We start from the raw sequence: 17,291 nt of genomic DNA on the forward strand, positions 1-17,291 counted from the left end.
TTGTCCCATGCCCCAGCCCCACCAGGACAGCATCATGTGCCCCAAGCGCTCTTCACCAGTGCGGGTCAGTGACGGCAGAAATATTCACCCTGAGATGCAACACTGCCAGGGAAGCCACTTCTCCTAGAAATCCCCATTTTCCCTGGCATATCCCCGAGCCCCGGGCACCTGCCGCGAGTCTCAACGTGCCCAGCATTCACAGCCCCCAGGTTCGTGCGTTCCACCCATGCTTGGCTCGGCTCCGGGCGAGGAGGCTCCCAGATTCCAGCAGTGGAGCCAGGTCCCTCCTGGCTTTTCCCCCCATCCAGGGGCTATTCATACCCTTTTCCTGCCCCGCTCTCCTTCGGGGAGCGATGCCGCGGGCAGTGCCAGCACCCCGAGCCCCCGCGCCAACCCCGGAGGGCACAGAGAGAGGCGATGTCCCCACCGGGAACGGGCACTGGGGCCCTTTGTCACCCCGGGTTACGATTCCCCAAATTCTCCCGGACCCAGGCGTGCGGCGGGGAGTGGCTGCTCGGGGTAGGGGCGGAACCGGGGCGGGAGGAACGAGACCGGGGCGGGACCAGGGCGGGACCGGGGAGGGTGGAACCAGGGCGGGGCTGGGGCGGAGCGGGGCCAAGGCGGGGCCAGGACCCGGGAGGAACGGGATCGGGGCGGGGCGGAACGGGGGCGGAGCGGGGCCGGGGCGGGCGGAGCGGGGCCGGGGCGGGGCCGGGGCCGGGGCGGGCGGAGCGGGGCCGGGGCGGGGCCGGGGCCGGGGCGGGCGGAACGGGACCGGGGCGGGCGGGGCCGCTCGCGGCGCTCGGCACCGGGCGCGTCCTGCAGCCGCTCGCCCTCCGCGGCCCCGGGAGCGGCCCCGGCGCTGCCGCCGTGGCCAGGCGCGGGGACACCCGGGATGTCCTCGTCGCCCGCGGAGGAGTGCCGGTCGCCCGTGGGGCTGGACTGCTGCAGCTGCTGCCTGGACCTGGCCAACAGGAGCGGGCTGGAGGAGGGGGCCGGGGGCGAGAACAACAACCCGGGCAGCCCCACCGTGAGCAGCTTCCGGCAGCTGCGGGAGCAGCTGGTCCGACAGAACCTCAACACCGACAAGCTCAGCTCCATCATGCGCCAGGACTCGCTGGAGCCCGTCGTGCGGGACCCCTGCTACCTCTTCAACCAGGGCATCTGCAACAGGAACATCGACCAGACCCTGCTCTCCATCCTCCTCCTCTTCCACAGGTGGGTGTCACCGCCGGGAGCTGCCGAGCACCCCGGGGCAGCGGGCTCGGAGCTGGCAGCGCTGTGGGGCCGGCCAAAGAGGGGAACCCGTGTGACCCCGGGGCTCGGGGGTGTCAGCGGCGGTGGGATCCGGACACGGAGTCCGAACGTGGTGCCAGCCCACCCCTGGGTGCGGGTCCGGGTGACTCTGCTCCGCCGTGCCCGCCTTGCGGTGCCCTGTGTCTGCCGGGCAGTGACAACAGCCCCCAGCTGTGTGTCTTGGCCGCTGGGCTCTGTGCTCATCTCCCTGGCTACCTCTGTGCACACAGCCAGTGCCCACAGGGGCATGGACAGTGTCCAGCGACAGACAGAGACAGGCATCGGCCGCATCCTGCGTGGAGAGCGCAGCAGGTTCCTGGGGAAGCAGCTGTGCTGCCTCGAAAGCCATCTTGAGCGTCACTGAGAGGCTGGGTAGGGACCCCGAGAGTCCCGGTGCCAGCTCCTGCCCTTTGGCAGCTCCCCTGGCCCTCCCCGCAGTGGACACGACGTTGGCCCGGAGCAGTGCTTGCCATCCCTGGAAAGTGGCTCTGCCCTGGCCCAGCTGATCTCAGGGCTGCTCTGGGCAGGCTCCCCGTGCCCCCAGAGCCCAGCGTGCTGGGGGCTGCTCCCGTCCATTCCCTGGACTGAGCGGGCAGGACTGCAGGGTCTGCCCCGCTCCCTCCTCCAGCAGTGAGCACACACGAGACCGAACAGGAGGTGCCAGGGGCCACCACCGTGCAGGATCCCCAGCCCGGGGAGGTGAGCCCCAGAGGCGAGGAGTGGACAGAGCTGTCTCAGGTCCTGCAGTGACGCTCTGTGGGGCCGGCTCTGGTGACAGGGCCGGTGACACCCTGTACGGGGGCTAGCAGGTCTGGGTCTCCCCAGTTTAGCCTGGGAGAGCCGAGCTGGGCCAGCAGTGCCGCAGGTGTGTTCAGCAGGTGGGACACGTCCAGCACCCTGAGAGGAGCTGTGCCCATCGGTGCCGCAGGTACAGATGTGTGCCCGTGCGGCGCTGGGGCTCGCCGCTCTGCCGTGCGTGGGGAGCGCTCAGGAGCAGCACCTCGCGTTCGGAGCCGCCCCGCACGCACACGCAGTGTGGGCGTGCTCCGGGCTGTGCGGACGAGTGGGCTCACACGTGGCTGCCCCACGCGTGTGAGCCGCCCCGGCGCTCGCCCGCCTCCTCGCCCGGCAGCGTCTGACGCCGGGAGGCTGCAGCTCCAGCCGGCCCTGGCGGAGACTCTTCCTGCACTTACATAACGCCGAGCTGCCGCTCAGGTGGGGAGGGAGGAGCCGGGACAGCCGCCAGGGCGCCGGTACCTGGCCGTGGGGGCAGTGACCCTGGCCGTGGGGGCAGTGACCCTGGCCCGTGCGGGAGCCGTGACCCTGGCCCGTGCGGGAGCCGTGACCCTGGCCCGCTGAGAAGGAACGGAACAGGTTCCCCTCCTCCCCGGGAGCAGCGAGTTGGCACCGAGGGTGAAGGGGGAAGCGAGACACTGTCCCCAGCGCTGGCTGCCAGGGCTGGGGTCAGAGCCAAGCACCTGGGCTGCTGGCTGGGGCAGTCAGTGACAGTGCCTGCGGGCCAAAGGCCACTGAACCGGGCACAGGGGCTGCTTTTGAGCTCATCCCTGCTGGGGCAGGACCTGCGGTGCTCCTGCTGAGGTAGAGAGTGAGCAGAGATAGCAGGGGACAAGGATTTCTCCCTGTCCGTGTCCCTCAGCATTCCTTGCTGCCTGTCTTCCATGCCCTGTTGTGCGATGTGTCCCAAGCATTGTGTTTGTGACAGGCTGTGCCATGGTGCGGTGCGAAGCTTTGTCCCTCTGTCACACCGGGGTCCAGGCACCCCAGTCTGGAGGCTGCCTGGGGCGTTCCTGTCACCCCTAGGTGGTGGCACAGCACGGGGGAGCCGGGTGCACGGCCCCGGGCACTGCAGCCAGGTGTGCCCACACCTGTGTTTGCAGTTGTTTTGCTCCAGCCTGAACTTTCTCCTTCTGGGGAATGAGCCAACACATCCAAGAGGAGATATCGTACACAGCGGAGGATTGTGGGTGCCAGAGGAACACCCCGATAACATGGCTGATAAGGACACCCTGCTGCCGGCACCAGGGAACCCAAACCATTTGGTGCCCATTGTTTTGGCTGATGTGCTCCTACAGCAACACACAACAAGGGGAAAGTTGTGTGGATACACATCCAGGACAACATGGATCCCCAGATCCTAAACCAAGAGTTGAGTCTGGCTCTGGGTCAGCTCAGGCAGAGTCAGATCAGTGCTGGGCTTCTCAGACAACAGCATGTCCAACCTGTCTCTGGGGGTTTCTCTGTCTGGGTGGTCCCTGCCAGGCTCTCCATACCCTTTGCTCCCAGCAGGGATGTTGTTAGGGATGCACAAGGAAGGCATGCTCTGGACCAATTGCCTCCAGGGCTCCTGCTCCTGCAGAAAGCCCTGCTGTTCCAGCAGTGCACAGGATCCTGCACAGAAAGGACTTCTCCCCACCACGTCCTCAACAGGGCATCAAATGCCAAGGGACCAAGCTCCCATGGAAGCACCGGGTGCAGGGAGGACAGCTGCCACCACCCTGGCTGGACACACCTTCTCCCTGCCAGTGAAGTGGACAGAAAGGTTTTTGCCATCCCAGAATTATCCCAGAGCCAGACACAAGCCCAGTTGAGTATGGGCCATGGAGAGCACGCCCATGAGCACGTGGCACCTTTCCCTGGGCCAGGGGCTGAGGGGGGCCCGTGCTGTGGGAGGAGGTGGGCACTGCAGGGGGAGCAGCACCCTGGGTGTGTGCTAGGACGTGATCCCAGCAGGACCTGCCTGGCTCTGGGTGGGGAGAGGAGGCACCTGCCAGCCATGCCAACACTCCTGCCCAGCCTCTCCTGGGCACCCCCTGGCAGCCTGGCCAGCTGTGCCCACCCTGCTCTGGGCTGTGAGGGGGCACCTCTGCACAGCCAGATCATCTGCAGGCACAGCCAGACCTGCTGCTCCATCCAACAGGGTGGACAGTGACCCATCCTTTGGCCTGAGCCATGAAAGGAGCTGTGGCCGCTTTCTCCCAGGTCTGGGAGTTACAGGAAGGCAGGGAAGCTCTGTGAGAGGGGCTGGGGGAAGCAGGAATTTGGACAAAGCAGGGCAGCACTGCCTTTCCCAATGTAAGGTCGGGCCAGCAAGCAAGAGCTGCCAGGGCAGCAGTAGCAGGGTGGCATTTGTGTCACAGCACCACTTGTTCCCGTCTGTCGGGTGTCACTTTGCAGCAGCAATGCAGGAGGAGAGGAGCCAGGGCATAAAGGGCACCCCGGGGCGGCAGGGCCAGGACAAGCATTCCAGCTGGTCGAGTGGGCTGGAGCAACAAGGACATATTGATGGGGAGAGGGGCCCTGAGAGAGGTGTGGGTGGGGGACCGAGCTGTCCTGCTCTCCTTCTGCTGGCCCTGGGACAGCTCTGCCATGGGGGGCCCAGGACAGTCCCCCTGCCCTCCAGGACCACGCACCAGGGCTTTCTTTGCTTTCTTCCCACAAGACAGAGCTGACCAGCCTGCAGTGTTGGTTGCAAACCCAGCTCCCTCCAGAAGGATATTCCCAACATTTTCTGAAGCCCAGGAGAGCCCTGCTCTGCCCCTCCAGCCCCCTGGAGGGAACCATTTGCCCCTGACCACAAGGCTGTGGCCAAGGGGGCTGGCACAGCTGAGCCAGCCTGGTGATGCCAACATCAGCTTCTCAGGAGCCTGGCATATTGGTTCCCTGGGGATTCTCCAGCACCACCCATCTGCTAGGGCAGGCACTTGGCTCTCACAGGCAGAAAATTAGGTGTCCCAAGGTCAGGCAGGGATGGCAGCATGGCTCTATGGGGAAAGGCTGGCCAGGATTTTTTTGGGCTTTGAACTGTAAAGATGAGGAAGAAGTTGGAGCTGAAGGAGGCTGCAGGGGTCTGCCCTGATCCCAGCATCGTCCCCCTCTCTCCAATATCATATTATCCCTTCCCAGTGAGACACGGCCTGATCCTGGACAGGCTCTGCTGGGACCCGACACCACCTCCTTGGCCCAGCACAAAGAGGGTTAAAGTGACTCTGTGCTTTGGGGGAGCACCGTGACCTGCATGTGACCAAAGGGCTTGGAAAGGCTTGGGATCTGTGTTGCCAGAGCCTGGCAGCTGTGTGTGTGCCCAGGGGATGTGACTGTGCATGGCTCTGTGTGCTCTATGTGAACTGCCAAGGCCAGTGAGGCTCCCGGTGGGTCCTGCCCTTGGGAGGGACTGAGACCCTGTTGGTAGAGGGCATAAAATCACAGAACCCATTAGGCTGGAAAAGACTTCTGAGATCGTCATCTCCAAGTTTACCCCAGGGTGTGTGTTGGAGGAAGAGGGCTGGGGAGGCAAGAGAGGCCACAGCCTGTCCCAATGCTTTGCAAATGAGCTCTGAGTTATATTTATCCAGGTGCTGAACATGGCTGGCTTTGGGACAGGAGATCATCCTCTGTCTGTGTGCTGAGTTATATATATATATCTATTTGTGGGGGCTTTTGCTGCAGAACGACTCCGGTGCCAGAGAAGAAACTCTGGGCCCTCCAGACTCCAGGGTCAGGGTGGGAGCCAGCCCTTGTCACCCCCAGCTGCAGTTCCCTGGGGTGGCAGCCCCGTCCGGATTGGCAGAGGGTGGCAGATGCCATGGGGCAGGACGAGACTTTTCCATATCCTTAAGTGAGACCATCGCTGCGATTTGCCTGTGAAAAGGAGCAGGACTGCTCTGAGGGTTTGAATGGTCTCAGGTCGTCCCCAAGGGCTGGCACAGGGCAGGCTGCTGAGGTCGGGCACACAGAGCCACGGCAGCACCACAGGTACATATCCTGCCAGCAGCTGATTGTCTTTCACGTTGTTATTGTTCTGAAATGTCAGTGAGGGCCGGGTTTCAGCGAAGGTCCCCGGTTTGAAATGCCCGGGATTCCTCGCAAAGGCCAGCCGGGGTATTAATAACGTCTGTGCCGCGGCCGTGTGCCCTGCTCGTCCTTGCCTGACCTGCTGTGCCAGCCCAGCACAGCTCCCCTGCCCCAGCCCCCTGCTCAGCCAGCGCTCGGCACCCCATGGATCCAGCTGTCCCCCCATATCGTGGGGCATTGTGCCAGGCAGGGCAGCACCAGGCTCCAGCACCTGTGGAAGGGGCAGCCAAGGGCTCCAGGGCTTCCACAAACGGGGCTGGAAGAGCAGATTTGGGCAGCGCGGGGTGCGCTGCACAGCTCCCACAGCTCCCCTGCCTCCGTCCTCATTACATAACGAGCTCATCCCAATTAGCGAGGGGCACTCCCGCGCCCAGGGCTCGGCTGCCAGCGCCCAGCAGGGCTCGGAGCGCCTGCTCCTGCCTGGAAAGGGCTGGGATTGTGTCTGGGGATAACAGGGGCCCTGCTTTGGGGTTCCTGTCTGTGGCTGGGGATCCCTGCACAGCTGAGCGAGGGGCTGGGAGAGGCAGAACCAGGCTGGCCCGGCAGAACCCCGGCAGAACCAGGCTGGCAGCCCCGTGCCCGCTGCTGTGGCGTGCAGGGGCACCGTGCAGCCCTGCAGGTCCCTTCAGTGCTGCAACCACCTCTGCTCTATCCCCCCCCCCCCACCCCAAAACTGGAGCAGAAAAGGGCAGGCAGATCCAGGGCTGGTCCAGCTGGGGCTGTGCAGGATGACACAGGGAGGAAAGCAGCAGGGACAGTTCTGGAGCCCAGAGCCTGGCAGGAGCACTGGGGCAGGGCACGGTGGTGATAACACAGAGTTCAATGACAGGACTCCAGCCCCGGCCCTTGGGTGTGAAACACTTTCCTCTGCAGTCAGATTTGTGGATTAAAGCTCTGCCAAGGGTTCAGCCTGCCGTCCTCTGAGGCTGGGCATCCGTGGTCCCTGGGAGCAGGTGGCATGGTGGGGTTAGCTGCACTGCCCCAACAGTCAGGCATGATGCTCGGAGGGAGCTGCAGGGCTGTGCCATACCTGGCACTCTCACCTCAGCGTTTGGCAGCTGTGGGACCCTTTGAGGGGAGCAGTGATGTCCGAGGGTGCCCCACAGCCCCTGGCAGGGGGCTGGCACCGCCTGGGGCTGGTGTTGACAAACACAGCAAGGTGGGATGTTCAGCCACATGATCCAGGGCTGGTAACAGCCCAGTGAGCTCTTTCTCCTCTTCTTCTCCTTGCCAGCATGCCTGGGGAAGCTGTGGCTCTGGGGGCTTCCAGCATGGTGAGAAGGGCTTGGCTGGAACTGGGTCCTCTGTGACCTCCCCTCCTCACACTACTGCTGCTGCCAGGGGCACAGGAGGAAGAAGAGGGTCTGGTGACACAGTTAAAGAAAAATTGCAGCTCTCAGCAGGCTGGCTCGAGGGTGTGCACTCGCATGCTAGAAAAAAACAGAACTGGGAGTACAGCCAAGTACCTTTATCAGAGGAAGCAGTCAGCCCCACAGCTGGACACGGGAGCCTCAGGGCTCCCTCCACCACCCCACACTGCCTGGCAGGCTGGAGGAGTCTGCACACCACAGTCCCTGCCCATGCCTCCTACCTGGCAGGGTGGGTCACCCGTGTCCCCTGCCCACGGCCACAGAGATCACTCTGCCTCCACTGGGCATGAAGGGAAGGAGGACATGAGGGGAGGGAGGACATGAAGGGAAGGAGGATGTGAAGGGAGGGAGGATGTGAAGAGAGGGAGGACATGCTCCCTGTCAGCTTCCCCCGGGGTAGGTTGCCCTCCGGCCTTCCCTCACTGAAACTATCCCTGGGCTTCTCCAGCGAGGCAGAAGCCACCATCTCTGCGCAGGCCACACCTGATTCTGCTGTCCCCTGGTTTGGGACTGGGACCAGGCAAGGCCAGCAGCACCAGCTCTGCAGGCAGGGGGTGCATCCCTACCCCAGCACATCCAGGTGTGCCCAGGAGTGGTTACCTGCTGTTCTGGAGCAGCACATGCCCTGGGCTGGGGGATTTATGACCCCTCCAAGGCTCTGATGGGCATGACCTGGGTCCCCATGTCACAGGGCTCCTGGTTGCCTGGAGCTGCTGCATGTCCCACTCAGCTCCTGGAGGGCAGCAGCTGAGCTGGGGGGGCAGTGCCAGGCCTCAGGAGCAGCTCAGCCAGGGAATCCTCAGCAAGGAGAAACCAAGATCTGGAAAACTGGTGTGCTCTGGCAGTGCTAGAGCCACAGCCCTTGGGACTGCCCAGCTGCCCCACAGCAGTGCCATAGGGCAGGCAGTTCAGGATCCTGGAACTGGCAGGGCAGATGACTCAGCTGCCTGTTTGCCCGTGGGCAGCCCCTGGCATTACCTCTCCTTTCCCAGAACCAGGAGAGAGCTGCTGGACAAGACCTGGAGCTGCTCAGCCCTGTCCCACACCCAGCCCCTCCTGGCACAGGCTCCCTCAGGCCCCAGCCACCCACAGTGTCCCCAGCCATCCACAGTGTCCCCACGGCTCCCCCTGTCCCTGCAGGGCATGGCTAGGATGCCCTGGTGCTGGCAGTCCCAGCCCCTGGGCGGGTTCCACCACAGTCGCAGGATTTGGGCTGTGGCGGGCAGAGTTTTCTTAGCTGTGCATTTGCGAGCAGTGGCTTTTCCTCTCGCACTCTGCTGTGACCCTTGGAGCAGCAGATCTGGCTCTGCAGAGCAGCCTGGGCAGCCTTGGCTCTGAGCCTTTCCCAGTTTGCTCTCCAGTGTCTCTGAGGCCAAGCTATAAACATTTCCCACGCCTCAGACCCTCTGAAGGGCCTTCCTCCCATTGAGCTGAGTCCTTGGGAGAAAGCAAGCCAGGAAAACTGCCACGGAGCCGTGAGCACAGCCTGGAGCAGGGAGAGAGCCACGTCTGGGGAGCCAGGGCTGCTCCTGAAGCCCCAACCACCCCTCCGGCTCCATCAGCTGCTGCTGGGACAGGAGCATCCTTTGGTGTTGGAGCAGCTCCAACGCACAGGGCTCAGCACAAAGGCACGTCGTGTCCCCAGGGCTGTGGGGACAGGGCATGTCCCCTGCCCCACTGCAGTGTGGGGTGCCAGGCACTGAGACAATCCCCTCGTCCTGCTCCCTGTCACCCCTTGCTCCAGCCTGGCAGAGCCCCGTGGTGGCTGCAGAGCTCTGAGTGCCATGCTGAGGAGGGGGCTGTCACCTGCTGTCACCCAGTGGGTCTGGCATCCTCTGGGCTGAGGCACAGGCTGAGGGGCTGCTGGCAGCTTTGGGCTGTCCACAGGGCCACTGCTGGGGTGGTTCCATCACTGGATGGTGTCACCACCTCCCCTCACTGCTCGATGACAACCGCAGTGCTTTTTTCCCCAGAGAGCACAACGATTAGTGTCACAATTACCCTGTATTGCGGCTGCTGTCACTGTTACCAAAATAACCACAGGCAGGAGCCGGGCCCGGCCTGATGATCCTGCTCTCACTGTGTGGGGATGCAGGAGCTGCACGCTGCTCTCACTGTGTGGGGATGCAGGAGCTGCACGCTGCTGTCACTGTGGGGATGCAGGAGCTGCACGCTGCTGTCACTGTGTGGGGATGCAGGAGCTGCACGCTGCTCTCACTGTGGGGGGATGCAGGAGCTGCACGCTGCTGTCACTGTGTGGGGATGCAGGAGCTGCACGCTGCTCTCACTGTGGGGGGATGCAGGAGCTGCACGCTGCTGTCACTGTGGGGATGCAGGAGCTGCACGCTGCTGTCACTGTGGGGATGCAGGAGCTGCACGCTGCTCTCACTGTGGGGATGCACTGGTGCCACAGGGCAACTGTAAGTCCATGGCCCTGCTCTTTAGGAACAGCAAGGGGCTGTGTTGCCCACCCTGCTCTGCTTGGAGGAGACGGAGCAGGTGGTGGGAGAGGAGGTGGCTGCCAGCAGCCTGGCAAGGCCAGGGCTGTGGGGGGCTGGGAAAGGGCCCCCCACCACTTGGGGTGCAGCTGGAGCCCCATGTGGGACCCTGCTGCTGTGGGGCCATTGAGGCAGCTCAGAGGGGCTCCTGGGGACAGGTGGCACAAAGCAGGATCCAGCAGAGCTGGGAGCTGCTGCTCCCACTGTGGAGGTGCCAGCGAGGCTGCAGGTGACACCTGAGGGCTGTGGGTGCCCCTCTTGCTGTGCAGGGGCACACGGGGCTGCTCTGTGCTGTGCTGGTGACACAGGTGTGCGGGCAGGGCTGTGTCACACAGGGCTGTGTCACACAGGTGTGCAAGCAGGGCTGTGTGGCACACACATTTGGTAAACTATTTGTTTAGTACACAGCGTGTGTCACAGGATCACAGAGGCATCCAGGTCAGAAAAGACCCTCAAGATCATCACCTCCATCACTGAACTAACGTGCTTGCACATGCGTGTGCAGGGTGTGCCCCTGTGAGCAGAGCACACGCTCCTGTGGGCTGCAGACACACGTGTGCATGCAGGGGTGTGGGTGTGGGCGTGCTGCGTGTGCATGCACATGTGCAGCCAGAATTTGCCTGTAGGGGCTGCAGGGTGTGCTGTGGCTGTGTGTGCCCTGTGACACCTTCGGGAGCCCCACGGGAGGGGGCTGCACCCCCTGCCCACCCTTACCTGCCCAGGGATCCCTCATTTACTGAATGCCAGGGAAGAAACTTCTGCTTCCTCATCCCCCCAGAGTATCTCCAAGGTCAACAGCATCCTGTCCAGCCGGAGTGAGGAGCCCACAGCCCGAACAGGGATGTGGGCAGGGCTGGATGTAAACACCCAGGAGGACTGCAGAGAAATCAGTGACTTACTCCAGTTTATTTTTGCAATAGTTCCAGCTCCATGGGAAAAATATTGGAGGTGGCAGAGCTGAAGCAATCTCCCCCCAAACGTTTTCCAGCTTCACTCCAGCAGCTGCAGAAATATGTGGTTTTTTTCCTTCAGTCTTCACTCGGTGGCTGAGTGCATCAGAAAGGTACCAGGCAGGGACCAGGAACCTCAAGCTGTGAGACAAGGACCACCAGCCAGGCTCTTGTCTGTCAACCCTTGTCTGACCAAGGGTTCTGGAGCCCTCGGTCCCTGCCAGTCATGATTTGGGAGGGAGGCTGAGCCAGGACTGGGGGGCCGTATGACAGGAGGTGGGAGAACAGGCACAGCTGCCAGGCTGGGGCAGGCTGGGGCCCACCCACCCCATCTTCCTGCTGCTGACACCTCTCTGCAGAAGACGGGAGGCGGCACAACCGTGGGAGAAAATGCTCTGCCCATCTCTCCTGTCTGCTCCACAGTGGAACCAGCGTGCTTCATGAGCTGCAGTGGCAAACTCAGTCCAGGGACCCCCCTGGTGTGGGTGGTCTGGACTTGTCCCAGCAAGGGGACAAAGCTGTGTCCCAAGGGCTGCCCCCAAGCCCACCAGCAGCCACTCTGGGGACAAATGCACACAGAGGCCTTTCATCGCCCGGGGAGGGGGGCACCCGCGCAGCTCGGGATGGCACACTGGCCATTGGCCTTGAAAGAGCCAATTGAGTGCAGCTGAGGTCATCTCCCAGCATGTTTACCCCGTGGCTGCAGCCCCAGGCTGGCTGTGCCACTGCAGGCTGGGGGGACACAGCCACAGGCAGAGCCAGCATCGCTGAGCCAGCATCGCTGCCAGGAGCAGAGGGGCTGGGACGGGGTCGGGGGCCATGGCCTTCCAGCCACCCTACTCCCCGAGCCTCTTCAGGAGGAGGGACTGGTAAGTAAAGCCTGCTGTGGGTGAGGGGGAGCACAGGCCAGCCTGGGGGCTTGGGGCACAGACACCTGCCTATTCTCTGCAAGGCCAGCACCCTGCTCAGCCCCTGTGCAGCAGCTGTGCATGGGCTGCAGTAGTGCTGACACAGGGGGATGTGCATAATCCCCTCACAGGTGGCCCAGATGGCCCCACCAGGGAGAAAATGCTTTCTCATATCCCCACATCAAACCCACGTGTCCCAGGGCACCTGCACGTGCCTGGCTGTGTTCACAGACAGCACAGCATCCTTACCCTGCCCTAGGATGGGGTTGTGATTTGTGGAGAGCTGCCTGGCTAGGTCTTGCTCCCAGCAGCAGCTGTGCTGCACTGTGCCTCAGTTTCCCTTTCTGATGAGGAAATTCCCTCCCCACTCGAGGAGGGGGCACAGCAGCACACCCACAAGTCAGGGTTCCTTGGCCTCTCCCAGCAGCCGAGTGCCAGGCACATTCAGTACTCCTGATCAGGGTGCTCAGTGTCCTTTGCAGCATCCCTGGGGCACATGTGCCCTGCCAGCACCAACTGTTCCTTGGATACTATGCCATGTGTGGGGTCTGCCATCCAGCATCAGCCTCGCCATGGCCAGCAGGGGATGAGCCCCCGGGAGCAGGGGCAACAGGCAGCCACTGAGCAAAGTTCCCCCGAGGGCAGAGATAAATGGGCGGCCAAGGGCAGTGGGGGCAGCACTGGGTGGGCAGTGCCAACCCCACTCCTGGGATGCTTGGGGGTGTTTTAGGGGCCCTTCAACCCTCAGAGGAGATGCACTTGCTCTGTGTGTGAATGGCTCTGTGGACGCTGGGAGGACCTGCCGTGAGCGCGGGGCTTGCACACAGGTGTGCCCCCTCAGGGATGGCGCTGCACACAGGTGTGTCCCCTCAGGGATGGCACTGCACACAGGTGTGTCCCCTCAGGGATGGCGCTGCACACAGGTGTGTCCCCTCAGGGATGGCGTTGCACACAGGTGTGTCCCCTCAGGGATGGCGCTGCACACAGGTGTGTCCCCTCAGGGATGGCGTTGCACACAGGTGTGTCCCCTCAGGGATGGCGCTGCACACAGGTGTGCCCCCTCAGGGATGGCGCTGTACACGGGTGTGTACACTCGGGGATGGCGCTGCACACAGGTGTGCCCCCTCAGGGATGGCGTTGCACACAGGTGTGTCCCCTCAGGGATGGCGTTGCACACAGGTGTGCACACACTCAAGGCTGGCGTTGCACCAACACCGCGCCCCGGCCCTGCAGTGCCGCCCGTGCCCACGGGGGGGCGCCCGCGCCCGGTGCGCGGTTATGCAACGGGGGCGGGGCCGGGGCGGGCTGAGCTCGGTCTGTGTGGGGTGATCGGTACCGCCCGTACCCCCTGTTCGGAACCCCGTGTTCGGTACCCCCGGACTGATACCGCGGAGGGGGGGGGGGGGTGGTGGTTAGTGCTCCCGAGTTTGTTATGCATCCCGATTTTGTTGTTGGCCCCAGGTTTAGGTTTGCTCTGCATCCCGCCGTTGTTGTTCCGCACCTTGGGCGTGTTCCGTACCCCGAGTTTGTTCTGCACCACGAGGTCACTGTTCTGCACCCTAGATTTCTTGTTCTGCACCCCGAGTTCGTTTTGTACTGCTTTGTTCTGCATCCGAGGGCTGTCCTGCACTCTGGGGCTGTTGTTCTGTAACCCGGGTTTGTTCTGCACTCTGCAGTTGTTTTGCAACCTCAGGGCGTGTTCTGTACCCTGGGTTGGTTCTGCACCCCGGGTTTGCTGTGCGCGCAGGTTTTCGTTTCCCCTCCCGGAGTTGTTTTCTTGTTTTTTTTTACGCCAGAGTTGTTTTTCCGCTCTCGTTTCTGTTGTCACTCCTGTTTCTGTTTGTTTTGCACCCCCGTTTCTGTTTTGCGCCCCGATTTTTTAGCAACCAGTTTCTGTTTTTCACTCCCGTTCCTATTTTGCACACCGGGTTCTATTTTGAATGCCCATGGCTTCCCTTTCCCTCCTGCCTCCCCTTCCCAGTCACGGGGTCTCACTGTGCAGGACCTGCAGGCTGCATCTCCCAATGCAGACCTGCACTGGAGGGTTCACCCCCTCTCCCAGCCCCGAGCGGGTCCGAGTGTCCCCCCGGCCAAGCCCCCATCCCGGGTGCCCAGGAGCGCAGGAACGGGGAGCTGAGGGGTGTGGGCTATGGGGGCTGTGCTGGGGATGCCGTGGGGGGCCAGGATTCTGCTTGGAGCACACGAGGGGTGCGGAGTGAGGATGCAGATTTGGGGGGGACACGGTGCTGAAGTGCTCTGGGACGGCGCCGTGCTGTGGTTTGACTGGAGGGGCAGCAGAAAGGGGCAGTACCGGGGGTCAGTGTGCAGTACCGGGGGTCAGTGTTCAGTACCGGGGCAGTACCGGGGGTCAGTGTTCAGTACCGGGGCAGTACTGGGGGGTCAGTGTGCAGTACCGGGGGTCAGTGTGCAGTACCGGGGCAGTACCGGGGGTCAGTGTGCAGTACCGGGGCAGTACCGGGGGGTCAGTGTGCAGTACCGGGGGTCAATGTGCAGTACCGGGGCAGTACTGGGGGGTCAGTGTGCAGTACCGGGGGTCAATGTGCAGTACCGGGGCAGTGTACCGCACGGGGGGCGGTACCGGGGGCAGTACCGGCGCAGCCCCCGTCGCGGCGCTGCGGGCAGCGGGCGGTCCCGGCCGCGTTCGCCCCTCCCGGCAGGGCGGGCACCGCCGATAAAAGCGGGGGCGGCGCGGGGCCCCCGCAGTGCGTTCTGCTCCGTCTGAGCGAGTGTGTGTGTCCGTGCGCCCGCAGCCATGAGCACCGGCATGTACCAGTCCCCCATGGAGGTGGCTGTCTACCAGCTCCACAACTTCTCCATCTCCTTCTTCTCCTCCCTGCTCGGGGGGGACGTGGTCTCCGTGAAGCTCGATAACAGGTAGGCGCAGCCCCGGTGCGCCCTGGTGCCCCCCGGCAGTCGCCGTAAAGATTGGGGGGGGAAGGGGCGCCCCAGTGCCCGGGGGGCCGCTGCCAGCCCCATGGATGAGGTGGAAGGACAGGCATCGGTGCTCCGGGAGGGACAGACATCGGTGCTCCGGGAGGGACAGACATCGGTGCTCCGGGAGCGAAGCACGAACGCGGCCGGTGCCGGAGTTCACGAATTCCCGTGGGGACGGGGACGCCCCGCTGCACTGTTAGGGGGAGGTGTGGGGTGCACGGACCCGTGTGGAAGGGAGGAGGTGTTCGGTGCTGACCCTCGGCCTCTCCGCTCTCTTCCAGCGCCTCCGGAGCCAGCGTGGTGGCCATCGACAACAAGATCGAGCAGGCGATGGTGAGCTCTCCCTTCTCCCTCTCTTCCGCCCCGCGGGTGCCGTGCCCGGGGATGTGCTGCCCGCTGCCGGGTGGGTGCTCTGCCCAGGGCGGGGGTCCCTCGGCCCGCGGGGGTCCCCACTCCCCATCCCGCTGCCGGGCAGAGCCGCTCTTTGTCTGCGGCCGCCGGAGCTCATTGGCTCCAGGCGCTCCGCAGTGCGCAGGGAGCGAGGGTGGGCACGGAGCAGGGACGTCAGGGTCTGGGCTGCCAGAGCCGGCTTCCATGGGTGCTCGGGAGCTCCAGGGCAGGGGAGGGGGCTGGAGAGCGCTTCTCTATGCAGAGGAGGCCAGAGACATGGTGGCTGAGGGAGCTATGCTGGATGAGCACCAAGCCCTGGCCGGGGTTCCAAGGTTGGAGTGAGGAGGGATAGTCCTTGGGAAAAGCTTCTGCAGCATTTGGCACTTTCCCCAGCACTTGGGAACGAGAGGGAGCAACCCCCAGGGCATTACTCTCCATTGATCGGTCTCTTCCATGGCCTTTTGCAGGATCTTGTGAAAAATCATCTGATGTACGCTGTACGGGAGGAGGTGGAGGTCCTGAAAGAGCAAATCAAGGAACTGTTGGAGAAAAACTCCCAGCTGGAGCGTGAGAACAGCCTCCTGAAGACCCTGGCCAGCCCTGAGCAGCTGGAGAAGTTCCAGTCCCGGCTCCCAGCAGAGGTGCTGTGCCCTGAGGAGCAGAGCCCCGGGGTGGCTGCCCCAGCCCAGCACTCCGGGGGCTCTGCGGTGTAAGGTGGCTCTGTCCTCGGGGTGGGCAGAGCCACAGAACTCTTTCTACTTAATCTCCTGCAAAATCGTTTCCGCCTTCATCTCACACGAAGGACTGGCAGAGCCTGGCGCTGAGCCGTGCCCTCGGGCAGCCCTGGCCAGCCCGCAGAGCCAGCGGCCATCTCCTTCATGAGGATGCTCTTCTGCAGGGAAGGCAGGGGCAGCTGACCCCCCTCCCCATCCAACCGCCCGGCAGGTGCCAGGAGGAGATCTGTGGCACCTGGGCTCTGCCGAGGGGCAGAGCTGGCAGTGCTTGGCACCACGACGGTGACCCGCGGTTGGAGGAGCGCGCCCAGGCCGTGGCTGCATTCTGCAGGGGTGTCTCTTTCTGGCAAAGCCTGGCGCTGGAGGGAGACCAGTGTTTAGTGAGAGAAGCAGAAGTGTCCCACAAGCCGCCCAGGAGCCTGCTGGAGCCCGACCCAGACTGAGCAGCACCAGCAGTGGCGGCTGCAGCGCAGACCATGGCTGAACGCACAGCACTGTGGAGATTACAAGGAAAAAAAAAAAGCTTGTTTTGTTAGTTTGGGCATCTTCTGTAGCTGTATCTGTGTATAAACGTGCACGAGAGGTGCCTCTGAGGCTGTGGGTGCCCGCTCTGGGTCAGCCATGCCCTCCTGAACAGCTGGGGCACTGAAGGCAGAATGGAATGGGGAGCAGTGTGCAGCCAACTACAGCGAGTGGCACCAAGGAGGGGACAGACTCACTCCTCCCTGGCATCCCACCTGACAGAACCGTGCAGCAGCGCTGGGAGGATCTGGACTGACCACTGGGCAGAGCCACAGGGCAGGCTGTGCTCTAACCCACCGGGGTGCAGGAGCCAGCCCCTGCTCCTGGGCTGCCCTCTGTCCCTGGCCTGTTCTCTGGGATGTGACGGGACATTGCTTTTGATGTCAGAAGCGGTGACACTGTTGTGTAAATCTAGATAGAAATGGCAATAAACTTTACTTTTTATACATACCTGTGCCCCAGGCTATATCTGTGGCTGGGAAGAGGCTGGGAATTGTTAGAATGGGACTGGTGAGGATACTGGGCTGGCTGGGCTGGCTGTTCCCCAGCTGGGAAAACCTGGCAGCTCCCCACCTTTGCAAGGGGGTTTAGTTCCCCCTAGATGGCCCTGGCTGAGCCAAGATGGGTTTTTGGAGATTATGAGCAGGGGCTGGATGTGTGGTAGGGAAAAGCAAACCTGCAGGTCTCCGTCCCCTGTGTCACACCTCTGCAGGGGAGACTTGAGGGCACAAGCAGAAAGGAAGCTCTTCTCAGGCTTTTTGGAGCTGTGTGTACCCCCAGCTCTGCTCTTCCTCTG

General features: G+C 63.1%; 1 protein-coding gene across 2 annotated transcripts; it reads left to right on the top strand.

Annotated features, from left to right (window-relative positions):
* Positions 1 to 781: 781 nt before the first annotated feature.
* TSC22D3 (TSC22 domain family member 3) lies at positions 782 to 16,945 on the top strand. 2 transcript variants are annotated; one of them, XM_014891062.2, is made up of 3 exons: positions 782 to 1,218; positions 15,131 to 15,182; positions 15,707 to 16,945. In XM_014891062.2, the coding sequence occupies exons 1-3, from the start codon at positions 896 to 898 to the stop codon at positions 15,950 to 15,952; spliced, it is 621 nt and encodes a 206-aa protein (XP_014746548.1). In that variant the 5' UTR covers positions 782 to 895; the 3' UTR covers positions 15,953 to 16,945. The 2 variants fall into 2 exon arrangements, with proteins under 2 accessions (XP_014746548.1, XP_014746549.1); XM_014891063.2 differs by lacking the exon at positions 782 to 1,218 and adding an exon at positions 14,537 to 14,789.
* Positions 16,946 to 17,291: the final 346 nt, after the last annotated feature.

Source organism: Sturnus vulgaris, chromosome 14 (assembly GCF_052056855.1).
Source record: "Sturnus vulgaris isolate bStuVul1 chromosome 14, bStuVul1.hap1, whole genome shotgun sequence".
NCBI lineage: Eukaryota > Metazoa > Chordata > Aves > Passeriformes > Sturnidae > Sturnus > Sturnus vulgaris.